The 20172-nt window shown below is 36.5% G+C and overlaps 1 protein-coding gene across 6 annotated transcripts in view; it reads right to left on the bottom strand.

The window, feature by feature from the left end:
- LOC135255022 (growth arrest-specific protein 2) overlaps positions 1 to 20172 on the bottom strand; it is an 82625-nt gene that overhangs the window by 11672 nt on the left and 50781 nt on the right. For all 6 annotated transcript variants that reach the window (XM_064335698.1, XM_064335699.1, XM_064335701.1 and 3 more), the window contains 3 exons: positions 18343 to 18406; positions 10010 to 10157; positions 9011 to 9118 (listed from right to left, as the gene is read on the bottom strand). In XM_064335698.1, coding sequence (XP_064191768.1) covers positions 9011 to 9118; positions 10010 to 10157; positions 18343 to 18406 — 320 coding nt within the window. The remainder of the gene's footprint in view (positions 1 to 9010; positions 9119 to 10009; positions 10158 to 18342; positions 18407 to 20172) is intronic.

Raw genomic sequence — 20172 nt, 5'->3', positions numbered from 1 at the left:
ATCCTGCAGTCTTTTGAGCCCTGAGATGATTACTAAACTGATGACATAATGCTATATTCAGAATCTTACTTAATGAGGAACCCAATTTAATCACACTGTTAATGTCTTTGTGATTGAAATCAATAGCACCTCCTTTGTTAGAGACCAGCACAGAATAAATCAGGCTGAACACTTCTTTTCAAAAATTCAGTGGAAATGTCCAAGGAGTGGCTATAATCAGTATGGGAAATGCATGAACTACAGGAAGTGCCCTTTTGACTTCAGTGAAAAGACATTGTCAGGTACTAATGATTCAGGGCTTCAACTTACAGCTAACAAGGTGCACAGCAGATACATCACAATTTTCATGCTACTGGTTCAGGCGGCAGTGAAAACTGTTTTACCATATTGCCTACAGACATCATGCACAGTATGTTCAATGAGCTCCATAATGTTTGGGACGTATTGGTTTTGGCTAATTTTTTTTCTTGATTTGGCTCTGTACTGTATAATTGTAGGTTTGTAATCAAAACTTTCATATGTGGATACAGTCAAGGAAGCCATTATGAGGCTGAGAAAGAAGGAAAAAAACAGTCAAAGAAATAGGCCAAACTTTAGGCTTACCAAAATGAACTGTATGGAACATATTTAAGAAGAAAGACAGCACTGGTGAACTCAATAATCACAAAGGGCAAGGTAGGCCTAGGAAGACCTCTACAGTTAATGACGAAATAAGTATCTCTCCCACTCTCTCCCACTCTCTCTCTCTCTCTCTCTGTTATATACGTGCACACACACACACACACACACACACACAAACTCTCCTGTATGCAAATAAAATTTAAAACAAATAACATGATTTGCAGATTTAGTACCTTACAACACAAAACGCCAAAGAGACTAAATGAAATGCAACAATGATGGAGCAGGAAGATTTAATTACAGACAGTGAATATGCTGTCAAACAAATAACAGCCAAGACACAGGTCCACGCAGTACTCTAACCTGCTAAAATTATGTGAACCGCTCCTGTGTCACAAACAAATAGCTGCTGGCGTCATCCATTTTTGAAAGGTATCCTTAGAATTCTATTTATTTGTGACAAAAGAGGAGAGCTGTGCCCTCATGCATCAACCTCCATGCTACTCTGAAAAGCATAGTCCTTTGTCCTGGGTTGCTGAGCAACGCTGAAATAGGGGGAAAAAACTGGCTAGTTTTTAATCTCAAGGTTGATAACAAAGATGTATTTTCTTTGAAAAGGATTTGCAGCATATTTAGAAAATATGGTATAGGCCACCACTTCAAGTCAGTTGTATATCATGAAACATGATTATGCTGCAGGCAAATGTATATTTTCCATATTGCAGATTATTGGCTTAGCATAATTTGATATGCAGTGTACAGTAAACTATTGAAAATTAAGCGTTGTTCATGGTGTTCATAGTGAGTTCTAGTTGCCCGATTTTGTGTTTTTCTAAGGTTTAAGTTTAAGATTGCTTCTGTGGAGAATTATGTACAGATCCTTAATGGGACGGGGCTGAATTTAAAATATGAAACTCAACTTCCTTCAAACTTTAACCTAAAAGAATCCCACAATACTGTATACAAGTATGGAAATTTATAGCAAAAATAAAACAGAAAAGACTATTCTTTAATAATTCATGGGCACAAACCACAATAAAAAGTTTCACAAATAATAATTTTTTCCCAGAAAAATCAAGAATGACAAATATTTACACCCGTTATCAGCACTTTGTAGTTCCTCCCTTGGCCATTATAGTAGCCAGTAGTCACCTTCTGTAGTCTTGCACAAGGATATGGAACTGCTTGGGGGAATGCTTAACCATTCCTCCATGCAGAATTGTTCTAGTTATGTCATATTCTTGGGGTGATATTCACAGATTGCTTTTTGATTTCAAACCACAAATGTTCAATAGTATTCAGACCTGGAGACTGAGGTGGCCACCTCATGGCATTGATTTTGTGCTCTGTGAACCATTTCTTAGTTGCTGTGGCAGTATGTGTTGGGATCGTTATTCTATTGGAAAGTCCATCTGCGGCCACTGTGTAACTTTCTGGCAGAGGGAACAAGGTTTTTGAACAAAATATCTTGGTATTCATGGTTCCATCTGTTGTCACAGTGGTCCCAGGGGCGATGATGCAAAACAACCTCGAAGCATTAAACATCCACTAGCATGTTTCACCATAGGCATGAGGTGCTTTTCAGCATTACTTGCATTCTTTGGATGCTAAACATATTGTTTATGTGCAAGACCAAAAAGCTCAACTTTTCTTTCATCTGACCACAAGATGGGTTCCAATTGTAGTTCAGATGTAGTTTGGTGAATTCAAGATGTATTTTCTGTGAATTGTCTTGAGAAGAGGCTTCCTTCCTGCAATTTAAACATCATGGAATGGTACCTTTGGACACCTTGTAACCCCAAGATGCCAGGTTGTTTTGGGAATCTTGAACTGTGCTCCTTGAACTTCTCTTTGAATCTTCAGCTATCTGTCTCACTACATGTGGGGGTAAGATAGACATCTTCTACCAGGCAGGTTAGCCATAGGTTAGTTAACATGGTGTTAAATTTCCTAATAATTGACAACAGTGGAAAGCGGTATCTTCAACTTTTTATCATGCTGATGCTAATATGGATTTTTGTTCCTTGCAATGAATTCAGTTATACAAAGTGAGAAAATAATTGTTTCTTCTCCTCTTCCTTGTTAAAAAAAAGATAAACTTTGGAACTTTCATGGTGAAAATGCAGCAGTGTGACAGACTAAATAGCTAAATTAGCACTTTAGACAAAGCCTGTGGGGGAGACAATGGATTTTGGTCAAATATTGCAATACCAGAAGTCTTATTTTGCCATTTTAATTAGAGCTGTACCAGTTAACATATTAATTGGAGTGATTGATGGTAAATGGTAAATGGACTGCATTTATATAGCGCTTTTATCCAAAGCGCTTTACAATTGATGCCTCTCATTCGCCAGAGCAGTTAGAGGTTAGGGGTTAGGTGTCTTGCTCAAGGACACTTCGACATGCCCAGGGCGGGGTTTGAACCGGCAACCCTCCGACTGCCAGACAATCGGTCTTACCTCCTGAGCTATATCGATTGATCAATTCAGTTTATTGGAATCTAATTTTAGCTAAAACAAATTTAAATTTCAACTTTGTAAATATATAATGCAGTCATTTTTATTTGGGGAAAGGGAAGTAGTTAAAAATAATCAACATCAGCTTCATTAAAAGCATGACAAATCTGGCCAGTCCTTGCCCATTTAGAGGGTACCCTATTAAAAGCTTTATAACTCCAGATGTGAGCATCACAGAGACTTGAAAAATGGCTTAAATGGAGCATGGCATTTGTACCATTTACAATACTAACTTAGATTATTTCTTCCTAAATTATGAATATAAACTAAAGTGCTACAAATGCAATTGTCTAGGCAAAAAATCCAAAATCTATTTGCTCTTTTTTAGTTTGCAATGAAATACAGAGAGATTGCATATATACAGCCTGTTAAACCCCTTGACCACAAGTGCGTCAAATCTAAGGGTGAATACGCAGAACTACTAAAGATCTATGAAGCAAAGACTAAGCAGTGTACCCAGTGTCTCCAAATCTATCCAAAATGTCACTCTCATGGCCTGCCAGAACTACGCGATGCTCCATTTATGCATTGTTGTAAATCACAACATATTCACGTATTTCACTAAAAATCAACTGTTTGACTGAAGAAATTCACTGCATCATTTTCAAGTGGGAATTACAAGCTTTCCATCAGTACAGTAGCTTAAAATATCTAGGGGGTCCTGAAACATATCCAAAGTCTCTCCAAAAATGAATAAAAGGCTTTTTGTCCACTATAAAGCATATACACGTGCCCCTTATGAAGGTTTAAGGTAAAACATTGATATCAGATTTAAAAAATGCAAAAACATTATCACACTGTGGTACAGTACCTAAATGTGTAATCATTAACTCTCATATGTTTTTCTGTACTCTACAGTTTATTTCAGTGTTCAGTAAGCAGCATTTTTCACAGCTGTACTGGCATACCTTCGGCTATTGTTGGCTTTACCCCTTTGCTACGACGGAATACAAATTTTTAGTGATAAAGGAATGTTTTCATGTATACCCAGATCGACACTATTGTCCAGTGTGTCATGCATGGGGGGTGTAGTTACAGATGAGACTGGAGGGAGGGGGTGCTTGGTAAATGCATGACCAGCGCGACAATGGTGGCACTGCAAAACTGTGTATTCGGCATAGTTGTCCTGAATCGTCTGCTAATAAAACTAGAACACAGAGTTTGTGTTTTCAACTCATAATTTGGTTGCAGGAGCACAGAATGTCTGAATTGAGCAATCTAGGCATGCTGGCGTCCCGACTACTAGGAGCTTTGCCCTAAGAGTTTAAACCTGTAGCATTGCATTGGTTGTTGTCTTAAAAAGGAGGCATAATAACCCCTAAAGGGGAAGTTACATGGACATCTTGGTTAGGTAATAGGTAGACAGCTAGATGAAAGAGAGAAATGTGACCATAAAAAATCAAGTGGGCCTGCTGTCTGCATTGTAAACAGACCTTTCCATTTAACTGTAGTTTTACTAGTTTACTAGTTGACCTGCAAGCAAGGCATTCATTCACAGCTACTGTTAAAAAAATTAAAATTAAAATTGTGATGGGCAAACTTCCAATGACCCCTCTGAGTCAGTTAGGCCTGTGAGAGTCATGTGAGGTTAAGCAAATGACTCTTGTTTTAAGTCATCAGCACTGAGTGAATCAGAAATAAACCTCTTTCCAATTCATTACTGTTTGGATTGGATGAAACTGGCAGCCAATTAACATGGTTGAGGACAGGGGGTTAGGAGCGGTCCTGCAACTAGCAGTGGATTTCATGGAATATTTATATAAACATCAGTACATAATTAGCAGGTTTGAAGTTTCCAGATTAATCTACCAAATAATTCAACAGATGGACAAAACATTAAATCAGTTTACAGCCCATGATTTTAATACAAATGCATACAACACAAATGCATTGTAAAATACTGTTTGTGGTAATCAACTATTGTATTGTTGAGGATCAGAAAAATCCTGTATTCCACTTATGTATGACTTCAAATGAAACATATTAAAACTGCTAAGATGTACGCCATATATAGGTGATTCATTCAAGTCAGTAAAAGTTCAGTCAAATCTCAGTACTGGTTTTTCAAATTAATGTTGAGACGACACAATGCATTAGACGCATCGTAACATTTAGGTATGGCTAATTTACAGAACGATCAGTACAGCGTTATCTAACAGACACTTTCTGGCTATGGTTGTGTTGCACAGCCAGTGCTGTTGCATACATGCTGGCTGTAGTGACCCCATTCAAATGTCTGTTAAACCATAAATAACATCAAGTATTTTTATCTCAAGAGGCAGAAAAAATATAAAGGTCAGTGCAACTGAGACAGGCCTGAATATGATTCACTATTTTCCCTTACCATTTAATCACAATTTTTTCAGAACCATTAACTCGTGGAGCTAAAAATGTTCTTCAAAGACAACCCCAACTAATAGCAAAACTATTTGTTTTCGTACGTGCTGTTATTGGTGTAAAATGTTTTATCTACATTCAACCCATCATGTGATGCAGAAAATGCATTTGGTTTATAGGCCCTGACAACACATGTTTAATCCTGTAATCTGAATCTTATATAAAAGTTGAAAATCAATTACTTACTTGTCCTGTAACATTTCAGCTTTTTCACAACATAAATTTAACAAACATTGGAGATAATATTAATCAATATATTGCCTCAGTGTCAATCAAAATTTGATGTTACCTTGAAGTCCTGTGTCCAAACTACTTGGTATACTGTGGTAAACATTGTTATTTTAAGTAAGTCCAATTAACATTCAGATACGTAAAGCAATGTTTACAACAACCTCAAAACACGTTGTGAATGTATTTGCATGCAAAAGCAGATGCCATGTTTTACGGATATTTTAAATTGTCACTTTTGCCACATTGTGAGTGTGTAAAAAATGTCACCAACAATGTTTATGAGAGGCAAAATTGAAGTTGTCACATGCAATGTCACACGCCTAAATTAAACTGTGGTCCGAAAATTTACAGGAGACTGAATGACCATTACTGCTTCACTGTTCTGGATTGAATTTTAAGAGAAGATTTAGCTGCAATTTACATAAAAGGGAAATTTTACAAAAAACATTTCCAAACATGAGGTAGTGTTTAAAATAATTAACTATTTAATTAGTTTACTGTATTCTAGAATTATTTATGAATGGTGTGGTCCCGGGTGGAATGTCAGGTGAAGTAAGAGGAAACTCCAGTTGCAGTTACAGCAACATAACAATAGATGGAGCACTGGCATTAAATAATCCATCACTCATAAACTGTGTGCAGCAATTACGGAATATGTTTGAATATTTACACTACATTAATCGAAATAACTAATCACTAATTAATATGACAAGTACATTCCATAGCTGATTAGAATGGAATTGTGTGTAACTGTATTTTTGTCTGCTATCTTGTGAATGCTGCGTACTGCAGCACAAGTGCAGGACGAGTCTGGAGCTGAATGGGTGTAATGTGGTGGTTAATAGAGACAAAAACGTATGTAGGCTTATATGATAACACAGATTCCCGATAAAAAACCAACCTACCTGAACATTTACAAATAAAAGAATCTGTGGTGTGTATTTGCAGGTATTCTGCATGCTCTGTAAATTCTGTTTGCTATCTCTCTCTCTCTTTCCTGACATTATATTCTCTTACTGTTTTGTGCCCTTGAAATTAGAATCCCCAAACAAATTCAGCCCTTTTATTTCATAGTAATTAAATGCTAGTTATTTTCTCTGCTCCTTTGGACACTTTCATATTAGTTAGACCTGTTGCCGAAACCCTTCCCTTTTGTGGATGTCATGTGACATCTCCACCCAACATCCCCAAAGAATTTCCCCCTCCTCGGCTGCCATGGCAACCTCCTCTGTGCTCTAGCCACAAAACACATACGACGGGTGGAGAAAAAAGGAAAGAGAAAGACAGAGGGAAATGGAGTATCTAAAAAGGGTGAGAAAACAAAACTGCGGGGTGGAAAAAAGATTGAATTCTGCTTTTTGGCACTACTGTCAGTAGGATCCATGTTAGACTAATTCATCAGACTTGCACACAAAAAAAATTCTACATGACAAGAGAATAATGAGTCACAGTCTATCAAGCATTTCCTGCAATATTCCTGAGACTGTGTTAATAACATTTAAATGCATTTTATTTGATTAAGAATTTATGAAGGATATTATGCATCTCAAATTGAAAGCTCTTGGAGCATTCAAATATAAAATTAATCCTCCTACTCATCCAACAGTAAATGTATAAAATGTTACCATTAGTCATAAGAGTATATATCTGAGAATTAAAATTTTTGATGTTATAGTTGCTTTTTTCTCAGACTAGTGTGCATTTTTATAATACAATTTTATTTATCCAAGTGGCTGAACTAAGAACCCAATTTTCAACATTATATTTCAATTTATTATATTAATATATATTAGCCTCGTATTATATTGTATTATATGACAATTGTATTCATCTTCATTATCATCATCATCATCATCATCATCATCATGTTGATCATCATCCTCATCAGATGAATCTAACCGCAAAGGGAAGGGAAAAAGATTTTGCAAACATACTTTACTGAAACCACATTTTTTTTTAATCTTCAAAGGCGTGAACCCTAGTTCAGGGTTGCCAAGCAACCAAGATCCCATGAGACAGCAAGGAGCAAGTGCTATTTCAGTGATCTGTATCTGTCACTGTGCTGTGTGCTGCAAGAAACATCCATGAAAGTCTAGTTCCATTTAACAGTGAAGTTAAAAGGACAGAAATTGTACTCATTAGTTTCAGGAGATTCCGGAGATTATATACTGTTAGCAGGCTACATGTAAAAGAGTCAAATGCATCCCTGAAATGTGAGATCACATAAAACACTGAAATCAGTTTTTCTTAATTAGCATACAGCTCTAATCTGTTCCAACCATCACAAAAAATGACGGACACTTACACTTCTGTTTTAGAAGCTATTGTTCTTGAAAAAAAACACATTTTCTGACACAAAGTACTGCTATTAACAAAATTATCCATTATGTTACATTGATTGCATCTTCATATCATGATATGTTTGACATCTACTGCTTAATTTATTTTTATGACAGCAATCATGTGTCAGAAGGCAGACATGGCACTCTTTTATGAGGCCGGAAGGGTTTTAGCCCCATTAGCCAGTAATTGAAACATTGCGCTGTGGAGTTCCTGCCAGTTTCAATGAATTTCCATTTTTACCAAGCCAGTTCAAACATAACCAGACTATATGTCAAATTATAGTTGATCTGCAAATTGCATAATTTAAGCTGAACCAAAAATGGGTGAACATTTTGATTATAATGGGAAGTCTACCAAAACTAAGAAGCTTCCTATTACAATAATAATTCAACTCAAGAATCAACAACTAAAGCAATGTTTCCAGCTAGCTAAAACACAAGTTTAATTCATTATGATGCTCAATATGCAGTATAGTCATAGTGCCTTATGCATAATTATTCACTCAAAATTAAGGATGGTCCTGAAGGTTACGCTACACAGAAATACCGTATGAGATAGCTAGTTTTAAAAATATCTTTGCCATTATATCACATTTGTCTTTGAATTCAAAATGTATGTCATTTTAGTGCCACGGTCTAACTGACAGCCTCCAGCTGTTAAAGGAACAAACAAAACCCAGCCATTCTAGAGGTTCCCACATCCAGCCTTGGCACCACACATTTCAAACTACAGCCTTTTCATTTTTCTGGATATAAGATGTTTCCTTATGAGCATAAGGATGATTTAATTGAAACTGGTTTGTGTAGTAGATTGTCAAAAAAAAAAAAATGAGACAAGTGTTATCAACGATCGTTACAGAAACAGAGAACATTGTGTATTTCCTGAGTTTGAGGTAGACATACTCGTATGAAAAGGATCTTCTCTCCAACGCGGTAGCGGCCTTGGGACTGCCTCTCCACACAGAATTTGTTGGGACACTTGCAGGGAGGATCTTCAGCAATGTGCTTCACCTAAAATGCAGCACATTTTTAAGGACCCACATTCATTCACAAAATATGTTACATTACATTAAAGGCATTTAGCAGACGCACAGTATCCAGAGCGACACAACATTTTCACATAGCATGTACATTGCATCCATGGATATATACTGAAGCAATGCAGGTTAAGTGCCTTGCTCAAGGGTACATCAGCAGTGTCCTACCTGGGAATCAAACCTGTGATCTTTATGTTCCAAGACCAACTCCTTACCCATTATACTACACTGCCTGTAAGAGCAGGAGTACTGCGCTAGGATCAGATTTTCCCTGTCCATATCTTAACCTAATCCATTATGAGCAAAAAGCATAAACTAATCCTGGATTGGTAAACCTACTCTGCTACAGGCCCAGAGTTGGTTTACCAATCTAGCCACAAGTTTGCAAGTATCTCAATGAGCTGCTTTGCAAATTAAAGGACAAGCAATCAAACATGCATGCACACACTATTTGGGAAGTCCTGAAATCACCAAAACAAACTTTCCAGCCTGTTGAGAATAAAATCTTGAAATAATCCAAGCCAATGATACCAGGATTAATGTGTTTATAGTGAGGCCCTAAAAGGTATTCACTGACTGCAGAACTTTAGAGTACTGTAGAGAAACAGATTTAAACCCACCATTCTCTTATATTAACAAAAGAAAAATGTATGATGAAGGTCAGTATTCGAATGGCTATGCTTTTGGTCATCTATAATCTAAAAACAAAAAACATTCTTTCATATTTATTTTAATTTGGGCCTGGATGAATTCACACATTCAGGTTTCCTTCTGCTGGCCTACCAAAAATGTTTCAAAGGAAAATAATAAATTTTGTCTTTGCACTACTTTTTCAGAATACCATATGGGGACAGGGTATACTTACAGCATCATCCAAGAGCTTTCCAATACTCTTCTTGCTAGATGTTTTGGTGGGTAAGGGGGACAGAGGTGAGGATGGGGGCTCAGGCGTTTTCTCTTCCTGCTCAATCTCCTTCTCCAGCTTGATCAGTCCTGGCGGCTCCACTTTGTGTCTGAAGGACATTGAGGAGGAACAATAAAAATGGCTTTTGGTTTAAACAAATAGATATATCCTCCATTTGACCTGGCCTTCATGTAAAAGAATATTCTCAATCCCCTTTAAATTGGGCCATATGAACAAGAGTTCCTTTAACTGCAAATAAAAAAATTATTTCTTTTCATTAATAGTTTACGCACAGTTAAGGCTGGGTACTGGTGCTCAGAACCCTTAGGTGCTTCTGTTAAAGGTACTTAATGGTACCTATCGAGTACCTATTTACAGTTTCAATCAGAAATGAGCGTCACTCATGTGCAAAGAAAGTTCGGTCAGGAAACTCTTGCTGCAGCTGACCACTGGTTGGCCTCAGCAACTACTATGTTCTCATATTCAACCAATCATGCATCACTACATGTTTTTATACTCAAGCAATCACATTCACCCATCACTAATGGAGCACCTTTTTTAAACCAACAGTCAGACCTCTCCAGTACTGCTGTTTGCATGCTTGCTGCTGCTTACAGAATTGCTCTCACTCTTCACTACACAGGCTTCTGCCTGTTGTTTGGGTCTGCTTCTAGGTATTGGGCGGGGTGTTGATATTATCCTGTTAGTAGGGTAGACGTATCGTGCCCCTGTTTGATAGGTTAGTGCACTGGTGCATCCACAGAAGTATCTAAAGCAGATACATTTAGCACCAAACCAAAATAATTACATTGCATATTCATCATATATTTATTGCAAATGTCTGAGTTACCCTGACTGAACTAAAAGTCCAATCTCTCTCTCTCTCTCTGTCTCTTTCTCTCTCATACACACACACACGCAAACACAGACACATAAAAATAATGTAGGTTCATGCCAAGTGAAATGGCAAGGCCAATAAGCTTTGATGAAGAATACCTGTTATATTCCCTGAAATACAGCGAAATTGTGTTGGATGGGGATGACTCAAAACAACAAACATACAAACAACTATAAACATATTCAGACTTCCCTCTCAACTCTCATATTTATCTGCATCCCCAAAGCAACCCCAAAAAAACCACTGGTGTTTCTCTATCCTATGAATCTATCTTGCCTGCTTTATTTCTGCACCCTATGAATCTATCTTGCCTGCTTTATGTTCTCTGTGTTTACAAATTTAGGAAAAGGTCAATTTGTGTGATTAATGTCTCTGGATACTGTGAATAACACACCGCATAACAAAGAATGTATTAAATAGCAAATAAACATTCAAAGGTTTAGATTCATTTTTGAGGATTAATGAGCATGAAGCAAAATACAAGAGAATCAAAAATTATGCATGTATAGCTGGACAACCTCTAATCACTCATGGAATTAAATGAAAACAGGAGATTAACCCATTCTATATAACACCATTTTATAACACCCTTTTTAAACACAAGCCTGAAAATGACATGCCCAAAATAAAAAAGATCAAAAGATGTTTGTGGTTGGCCACATAAGAACTTATGCATTCTGCGAAATACCCTTTCTGGAGTTTCATACATTAAATTAGGAAATTCTTGTTATTTGACACTTTGATGTGACAAAAAGTTTGAATGACCACATTGTCTTCAGATGGTAATATTAAAAAACACAGGGCCAGGTTCCTTGAAATAGCCTCGGAAACATTGGGTAGCATTACTTTGGAATACAGCTTGTTTCGTTTGCGTGAGATAAAATAGCCAATATTTTTTCTTGTAACTTGGCCTAATTTTGATATCACTACTTTTAATGACAGGCCTATTTTTCAAGTTTGCATTGATGACTTATTGACAGTGCTTTATATGTGTAACTTAGCATTTTTGTTTTGTTTTGTTTTTCTTCAGATATAATTTATTTTTGGAATGTGTTTTTTATGAGTAAGTGATAATAGCAATGCATATACTGTAAATGTAGGCTATGAGAGAGACATGGATACACATAAATACATGCAAACACACATAGGCTACATTCTAGCTGAAAGAAACACAAAGGCATGGATTCAGTCACATTTCCTTTAGCATGAATTGAAGTGTTTGTCATATTTTTATTGTTATTGTTTACATGACAGACCTACCTATTGTATGATTTCCGCTAGGCTATGCGAAAAACGCTGATGGAATTGCGGAATCCAGTCATAAAAATGGAATTAATGGTAAAATGGAAAATCTCATGGAATGTAACATGTTTCTGATTAAATTAATCAAAAGACATTATAAATTATTGTAAACAGTATAACAGCACTCCCTCTCATGTGATATTGCTTAAATAAAATGACGAAGAGAAACATTTCCCCGTTTTAGGGAGATGTGTGTGTGGCGGGGTTTTGTACGTGCGCGCGACTGCATTCAACACATCAACGAACCTAGAAAAATAACTCCTCACAGACAAGCGTGAGGCACTCAATGGAGGAATATTTCTGACAAAATTAAATAAATAAATACATCATGAAATGTGAGCATAAATAATTAAATACATCATGAAATAAATACATCATGAAATGTAAGCATAAATAATTAAATGTGGCACGAAATGTACGTATTTATTTATTTATTTATTTCAATGACGCTACGTGCGACATGAAATAAGGCTTGAAATTAAAACTGTCACTTTCACCCATCAAAGTTGGGAGGGCGGGCTCTAGCGAGTACTGTTTTTTGATTGGTGCATTGACTTGATTCGATTGTTCATGCCTAATGCAACAGGCTGCGCTGGAGGTGAGTTGTTGGAGCCCCCATATGGTGCTAATCATAGACATAAATGTCTACAGTGATAATAACCGTCCTACCTGTGCTGTTGAATAAAAGAAGCAACACATTTGAATTTCTGACATGTAGCAAGGAAGGAAGGAACATAGGGCGCGGGAAAATCAGAATGAGCTAGCATAAGGATGATGCCTGAAAAAGCTAGCTCGGCATACTGAAAAGCCAGCTTGGGACCACTGAAATTACCTTGAACACAGGTGTCTCTTGAATCAAATCAGCCGCGCCGCGGAGTAATTGTGGGCAACTTTTTCTGGTTGTCCTGACCGCCCGCTGGCACAACATAGTGTGCTACTACGCTTTGCTTGCATTGGGAATCCTATCGCTCATCGCTGGATTGCTGTAGCCTGTAGCCACTAGAGGCGGGTCTCTCAGAAATATTCAACCTATCACTAAGCCTCCTGTGTTTTGTGTAGCCAACTTGCTAGAGCCCGCCCACCCAACTTGTGAAAGTGACGGTTTTAGTTTCAAGCCTTATTTCATGTCGCACGTAGCGTCATTGAAATAATTAATTAATCAATTAATCAATCAATCAATTAATCAATTAATCAATTAATCAATTAATCAATTAATTAATTAAATACGTACATTTCGTGCCACATTTAATTATTTATGCTCACATTTCATGATGTATTTAATTATTTTTGCTCACATTTCATGATGTATTTATTTATTTAATTTTGTCCGAAATATTCCTCCATACCACTCACTGTAGTATAACTACATCCGAAATAATAGCATTATGTCAGATATGAAAACGAAAGCTTTCTTTATATTGAAAAACAGTTGACGTACATTTTGTACTTACAAACAATAAACAAGCGCTAGGATATTCACTTGTCATTTACGTCTCAGTCACATATAAAATCACAAAATAACGGTCGCCTTTTCTTCCTACTTTCCAGCCGCAAGGCATTCTGGTACTTGTAGTTTTTTAACCATTCGGTAGCCAATACAACAGAAAAATGCATCTAGAATCAATATCAATCAAACGTAATACAAATTAAATGTATTTATTTTTAACTCTTTCTTTTAACTGTAAATAATACAGATATATGTTTAACAGCCTTCAATGAATTACAATAAATTAACCATGTAACCTATTAAGTTACAACACTCACTGAGCTGAACACAAAGAGGCTGACAATCATGTATTTCAATGGAGAGGTCTCTAATAGATGGAAAACTCAGACACAGATAGCTCTGTTCATTAAGCAGTTCTTTAAGTTTTGTTCGTTGCTACAACAGATTTTTTTTTCCAGATGTTTTCATTGCGAAACTCTTTTGTGCATTTTTATTTGACCAAAATTAGCAATGTTTTGTTTTAGATTAAGCTAATTTGTGCATTGTTGTGTTCATTGTTATATATTTATTGTCATATTTTCAGTTGATTAACGATAATAAATTGTTATTAAATTGTTTTTGATGATAAAATGGGATTAAACCATAAAACACAGAATCCAGAAAAATTTAAATGGTAAACATGGAATTTTGGAAAAAATTAAACGGTATTTAGAAAAAAATAAAATGGATTTCATAGGGCCCTAATATTGTTTGTATGTATAGAAGAATCAATAGGGTCAGCTAACATTCATTTAGAAATGTGGCGTTGTAGGCTAGCTATAGTAGCCTAGTTATGTATGCGTAAGTTCATATAACATTAATTAACAATAGAAATGGCAGAGCAGTGAATTTGACTGTTCTCACTTTAAGAAAATTGCTATGCCTGCCATGAAGAAGTCATTATCTTGCACCGGTTTCCATGCTGGTAACGTTACCTACAGGACCAAATTGCAATGCGGATTTTGGTGCTTAATTTCAGAGCCGTCTGTACTAATGTTAAACACGAGTCTGTTGACTCGTTAAACTCGGTCAAAATGGCAAAAGTGAAACTGTCTTAAGTGTGGGTGTATTTTATTTGGATTATAAATATAAATGAGTATACTACAAAGGTTATACAGAAGTTAAAACTTTTTAGGCAATTAACAGCTAGCAAGCAAGCCAATGTAATGGCTAGAAATTCTTTGGGATGAGGTGGAACCTCACATTCCACCTCATCCCAAAGGTAAATGGACTGTATTTATATAGTGCTTTCATCCAAAGCGCTTTACAATTGATGCCTCGCATTCACCAGAGCAATTAGGGGTTAGGTGTCTTGCTCAGGGACACTTCGACATGCCCAAAGCAGGGGATCGAACCGGCAATTCTCCGACAGCCAAACAAGCGCTCTTACCTCCTGAGCTATGTTGCCCCCTTAGTTGCCCTATTGGATTGAGATCAGGGGACCGTGCAGGCCATTGGAGTAAACTGATGTCACTGTTTACTGGAACCAGTTTGAGATGATGTGTGTTTTGTGACATGGCACATTGTCCTGCCGGAAATATTCATTTGAAATAAGTAGGCTGTAGTCTATAAAAGGATGTGCATGGTCACCAAAATGCCTAGGTATGACAAATGATGTTAAATTGTATTAACAGGCCTAACATTTGCCAAGAAAACTTTCCCCACACCATTACACCACCACCATCAATGGGCACCATTGACACAAGGCAGGTTCCATCATGCTGTTTATGCCAAATTCTGACCCTACCATCTGCATGTTGCAGCAGAATTTGAGAGGGATTTTCAGGGATACCCTTCTACACACCAACAGTTGTTATTTGAGTATTTGTGGCCTTTCTGTTAGCTTGAATGAGTCTACCCATTCTCCTTTGACCTCTCTCATTAACAAGATGTTTTAGCCCACAGAACTACTGCTCAATGGATGTTTTTTGTTCATCGCTGGTGACTATTTTCTCTTCTCAAGTCTTTTTTTTAAACATTGCACTACATTAATCATCTGAGTTAATTATCACTAATTACTACAAGCGAAGTAAATGTATGCTGACACTTTATTGGTTACTGTTCTACACAACATTACAGTCCTTTCCTAATTGGTCATTGACAGCATAATTGTGTTGTCTTCTCTAGCAGTTTCTCAGATTAGATTGTGCAGTGACACTAGGAGGATAATGGTTGAAACACTGGTCACATGCCTCTCAATCACTTGGTCAGCACTTCTGAGCTGTGGACACATCATTAAAAATGAATTAATTTTTCACTTTTTCCTTTCATCACACACATTGTCTGGGCCAAAGAACAAACAAAACTGAAATAATATTTTAAAAACCCAGAGAGTGACCAATCCCTTCATTAAGAGGTGCATTATGCTATTGTCTAAATGTTTGAAATGCTTCATATTTATTTAATATGTTCTGACAGACAAAATGTATAACTAGATAAAGGGAGACTGAATAACACAAAACACTTTTTAAATGATCATTTTATTTATTTAATGAAAAACGTTATCAAACACCCCTTTCACCAATGTGAAAAAAGTAACTTCCCTCTTAAACTTAATAACTGGTTGCACCACCTTCAGCAAAAATAACTGCAAACAAACACTTTCTTTAATTTGATATTAGTCTATCACATTATTGTGGAGGAATTTTAGGCCACTCTTTTTGGAGAACGGCTTTACGGCTTTAATTCAGACAAATTGGTACTAGGTTTTTGAGCATGAACTATTCATTTTAGATCCTGCCACAATTTCTATTGGGTTCAAGTCAGGACTTGGCCACTCCAAAACTTTAATTTTGTTTCTTTTCAGCCATTCAGCTGTAGATTTCCTTTTGTGTTTTGGATCATTGTCTTGCAGCATAACTCAACTACGCTTCAGCTTCAGCTCAAGGACAGATGACCGGACATTCTCCTAATTGGTACAAAGCAGAATTCAGGTTTCCTTCATTAATGACAGGTCGTCCAGGTCCTGAGGCAGCAAAGTATCCCCACATCATCACACTATCACCAACATATTTGACTGTTGGTATGATGTTCTTACAGTTAAATGCTGAATTTGCTTAACGCCAGATATAATAGGACCCATCTCATTCAAAAAGTTCCACTTTTTACACATCTGTCCAAAAAGCCTGGGGATAATCGCTCTCCCTTTGGTTTGCTGGAGTCCCAGAGCCAGACTGATATATTTCAACAACTTTTTTTCTAATTTCTCCTGGAATTTCCTTTGATCATGGCATAATGTGCTTGTAGAAACTTTGTGGTGACTACTTCACTCTGATGGTAAGGTTCCATATGAGTGAGGTTTAGATTCAACAGGGCTGGCTGCAATCAAACCTGGCTGGGTTCAATCAGCTGAACTAATTATCAATTAAATTTGGTAAATTGGTTGATTGGGTAACTAAGGGAGAAATTACTTTTTCACATGGGTGATATGGGTGTTTGATACCTTTTTCATTAAATGAAGTAGTAATGGTGTGTTTACTCAGTTTCCCTTTTTCTAATATTACATTTTGTCCAAAGATCTGATACCATTCAGTGTGACAAACATGCAATGACAGAGGAAATCAGGAAGGGGGCAAATACTTTTTCCTGGCACTGTAAAAGTGGGCTGCTTCCCCAGCAGTATATTTTTATTTTTCTCATGATCACACGTAAAACCATCCTTTTCACGGTGGACTGTTAAGACCATTAAAATATCATTGCTTCTGTAAATTCCAGCCACATATTTCACTGATCTAGCCTGATCCAGCCCCATAACACCAACCCACAGCAAATATTAAAAACAATAAGGATAAAAATAGCAACCTATTAAATTTAGTGTTTTGCCATCATTGACAGCTTATAACAGTATCAACGGGAATTAGATAAAATATTTATTATTAGTAATGGGCAAAGGCCAAGTATAACCATTTAGCAGATATTCTGTTACTAGTAAACATACAGAACAATGCGTTATCTACACATCATCAATACTGCTGAAAAAACCAGATACATTTGCTTAAATATTTATGAGCTCATTCCACATATGAATATACATGAAATAGACTATGACTGCATAATATTCAGGGCATGCAGGGACAGAGCACCTGCAGACATAACTCACTGACCATGTATAAACTGTAGAAGCCACACAAATAAAAGTGAACATCTATTTCTCAGCATATGTAAGTCAGAGTCAATACCTTCAATTGTAACAGAGGTTGTGTTCATTTCCTTTCTATTTTGAGTTGTATGCATAGGAGGATCTCACAGACTGTAGGCTGTCAGAAGCTACATTCTCTGACAATAATTCAGTTACACAACTCTCATCTACACTGGCTCACCACTACTGGACCTAACATATGCTGAAATCCGGCATTTAAATATTTTTAACATTTGCCAAGGCAACTACATGTACATTTTATGTACTGTTGAGTATATAACTTGGACAGTGTTTCATGTGACTGATGTGAGTATCACGTAGTATTTGGTTTCTTATTTTTTCCACACACATCTTGTGAACTATCTCAACCCCTCCCATAACCCACCAGTGGGTCCAGATCTACAGTTTGGGAACCACAGCTCTAGACCACTGACATGAGATCTGCTGTAAATTGGAAGTAATGACATCACCTGGACGCAATCCTCCCCAGTTCCAGGAGACAGAGACACACTTCCCGTGGCTGTTTATGCAGAACTGTCGACAGGACAGACAAAACACTGTTAGAACCCCCCAGGACACCCAGAAACATTATTCATAGGCTATTTCTCCAAAATTGCAGCAATGTTATCCCACGTTATTCAACACCAAACATTATACAACACCAAAGCAGCATTGAAACAGTACATTAGCTAAGGCTCACTAAGTGTATAGCTTTGAAACCTTTCGGGAAAATGTACGAAAATCATCTAATGAATGTCAGGACATGCAAAGAAAGCTTAAAAATGGACCAAATTAATTTCTGACATCCACATACATTAGGTGATGTGACATAGGAAACACAAGACTGCTCTGTGAAGGCAAAAAAAATATATATATACAATATATGAGATAAAAGATTTATAGTTTAACAGTTGTCAGGTTCCTGTGTCTTAATTTTCTTCACAGTGCTGTATTAGAGGTTGAAAACAACTCCCCTTTGGAAGGTAGGCTTTCTCAAAGTTATGGGCAATAAAAATGAGTAGGATATGTCAGTCATAAATTATCTGGCACAGGTACATCAAAAATTAATATCTCTAGGGCCTTATTCACAAAACATTTTATCTTACCACTAAGAGTTCTCCTAACTGGCACTAAAAGTTCCTATCTAAGAGTTTCCTCTTAAACCTTACTTCACAAAGCTGCTGAGACCAACTTTTACTAATGAATGGGAAGAACTATTAAGCTAAGAAAGAACACCGTTGGCCTCATAAAAATAGTGAATTTATCATTAAAAAATGTAGTGGGAGGTACAAATTATGTTGTCATATTCAGATAAAGATTTTTAAATAAAAATATAGGCTAAGTGTCGCTGATTTAACATGAAACCAAAAATAATATACTGACTAGTCAAGTATATAGTTGGCTAATTGTCAGCTTCTTACGTCTGGCAGCTCATAAAATAATTAGTGAATATGCATTTAAACAGAATTTAACTTATTAGGCTAAAATAACCATGGCTAATAGCAACAAGTGTGATAATACAGTGCCCTGCAAATGAAAGCAAAAACCACTGGTATACTATTTTTTTGTTGGTGCAGGAAAGGGCAGGGATTGTAGAATTCAAGTGGAAAACATTTGCCATAGGTAATAGGACATGAAGCTACTGTAGCTGCCATCAAAAACCACCTGTGTGTTGATGCTATGAAAGTTTTTTTTTTTTTTTTTTTTTACAAACACATCTTCATATTTTGATGGTGTAATAACGGAAATGTGTCCCATCTATAGCACCAACTACAGCAGTTCACCTATGAAGTAGTTTTTTTATTTTTATAGTTGGATAACATCAACAAACTGTAAGAACTGTCAGACAATGTGGGGTCTGCAGACAGCATTCATTGTTTGGCAAAGTACAATTGTCAAAACCTTGATCTTTAGTGTTATTAAATTGTTTTTGCTGGTGACATGACTGCATCCCTGCCTAGCTCTACTGTAACAATAATACACTCGCATTTCATGTTGTTATTTGGTTAGCATGCAAAACCAGTAGCCTGTTTCCCTCCTAGGCTTGCCTTTATGAATTGTTTATCGTGTGTTATCTATCTGTAAATTAGATATTCAATGTTTTATATGTTATTTAAGATTGTATTTATGGAAAATAAACGAATTAACATGACACTACTTGATTTAAAACAAACGCATGCTTTTATAATGAAAAAATAATAAACAGCCATTTTCTATAAATTGCATATTTCCATTTTTTCAAACTTAACTTATAAATATAGAAACCACATTTAACATGGTACTTCTTAACCAAAATAGCT

Source organism: Anguilla rostrata, chromosome 5 (genome assembly GCF_018555375.3).
Source record: "Anguilla rostrata isolate EN2019 chromosome 5, ASM1855537v3, whole genome shotgun sequence".
In the NCBI taxonomy this organism is placed as follows: Eukaryota; Metazoa; Chordata; class Actinopteri; order Anguilliformes; family Anguillidae; genus Anguilla; species Anguilla rostrata.
The sequence above is the reverse complement of the archived record's forward strand: the minus strand, read 5'-3'. Positions and strand labels throughout refer to the sequence as shown.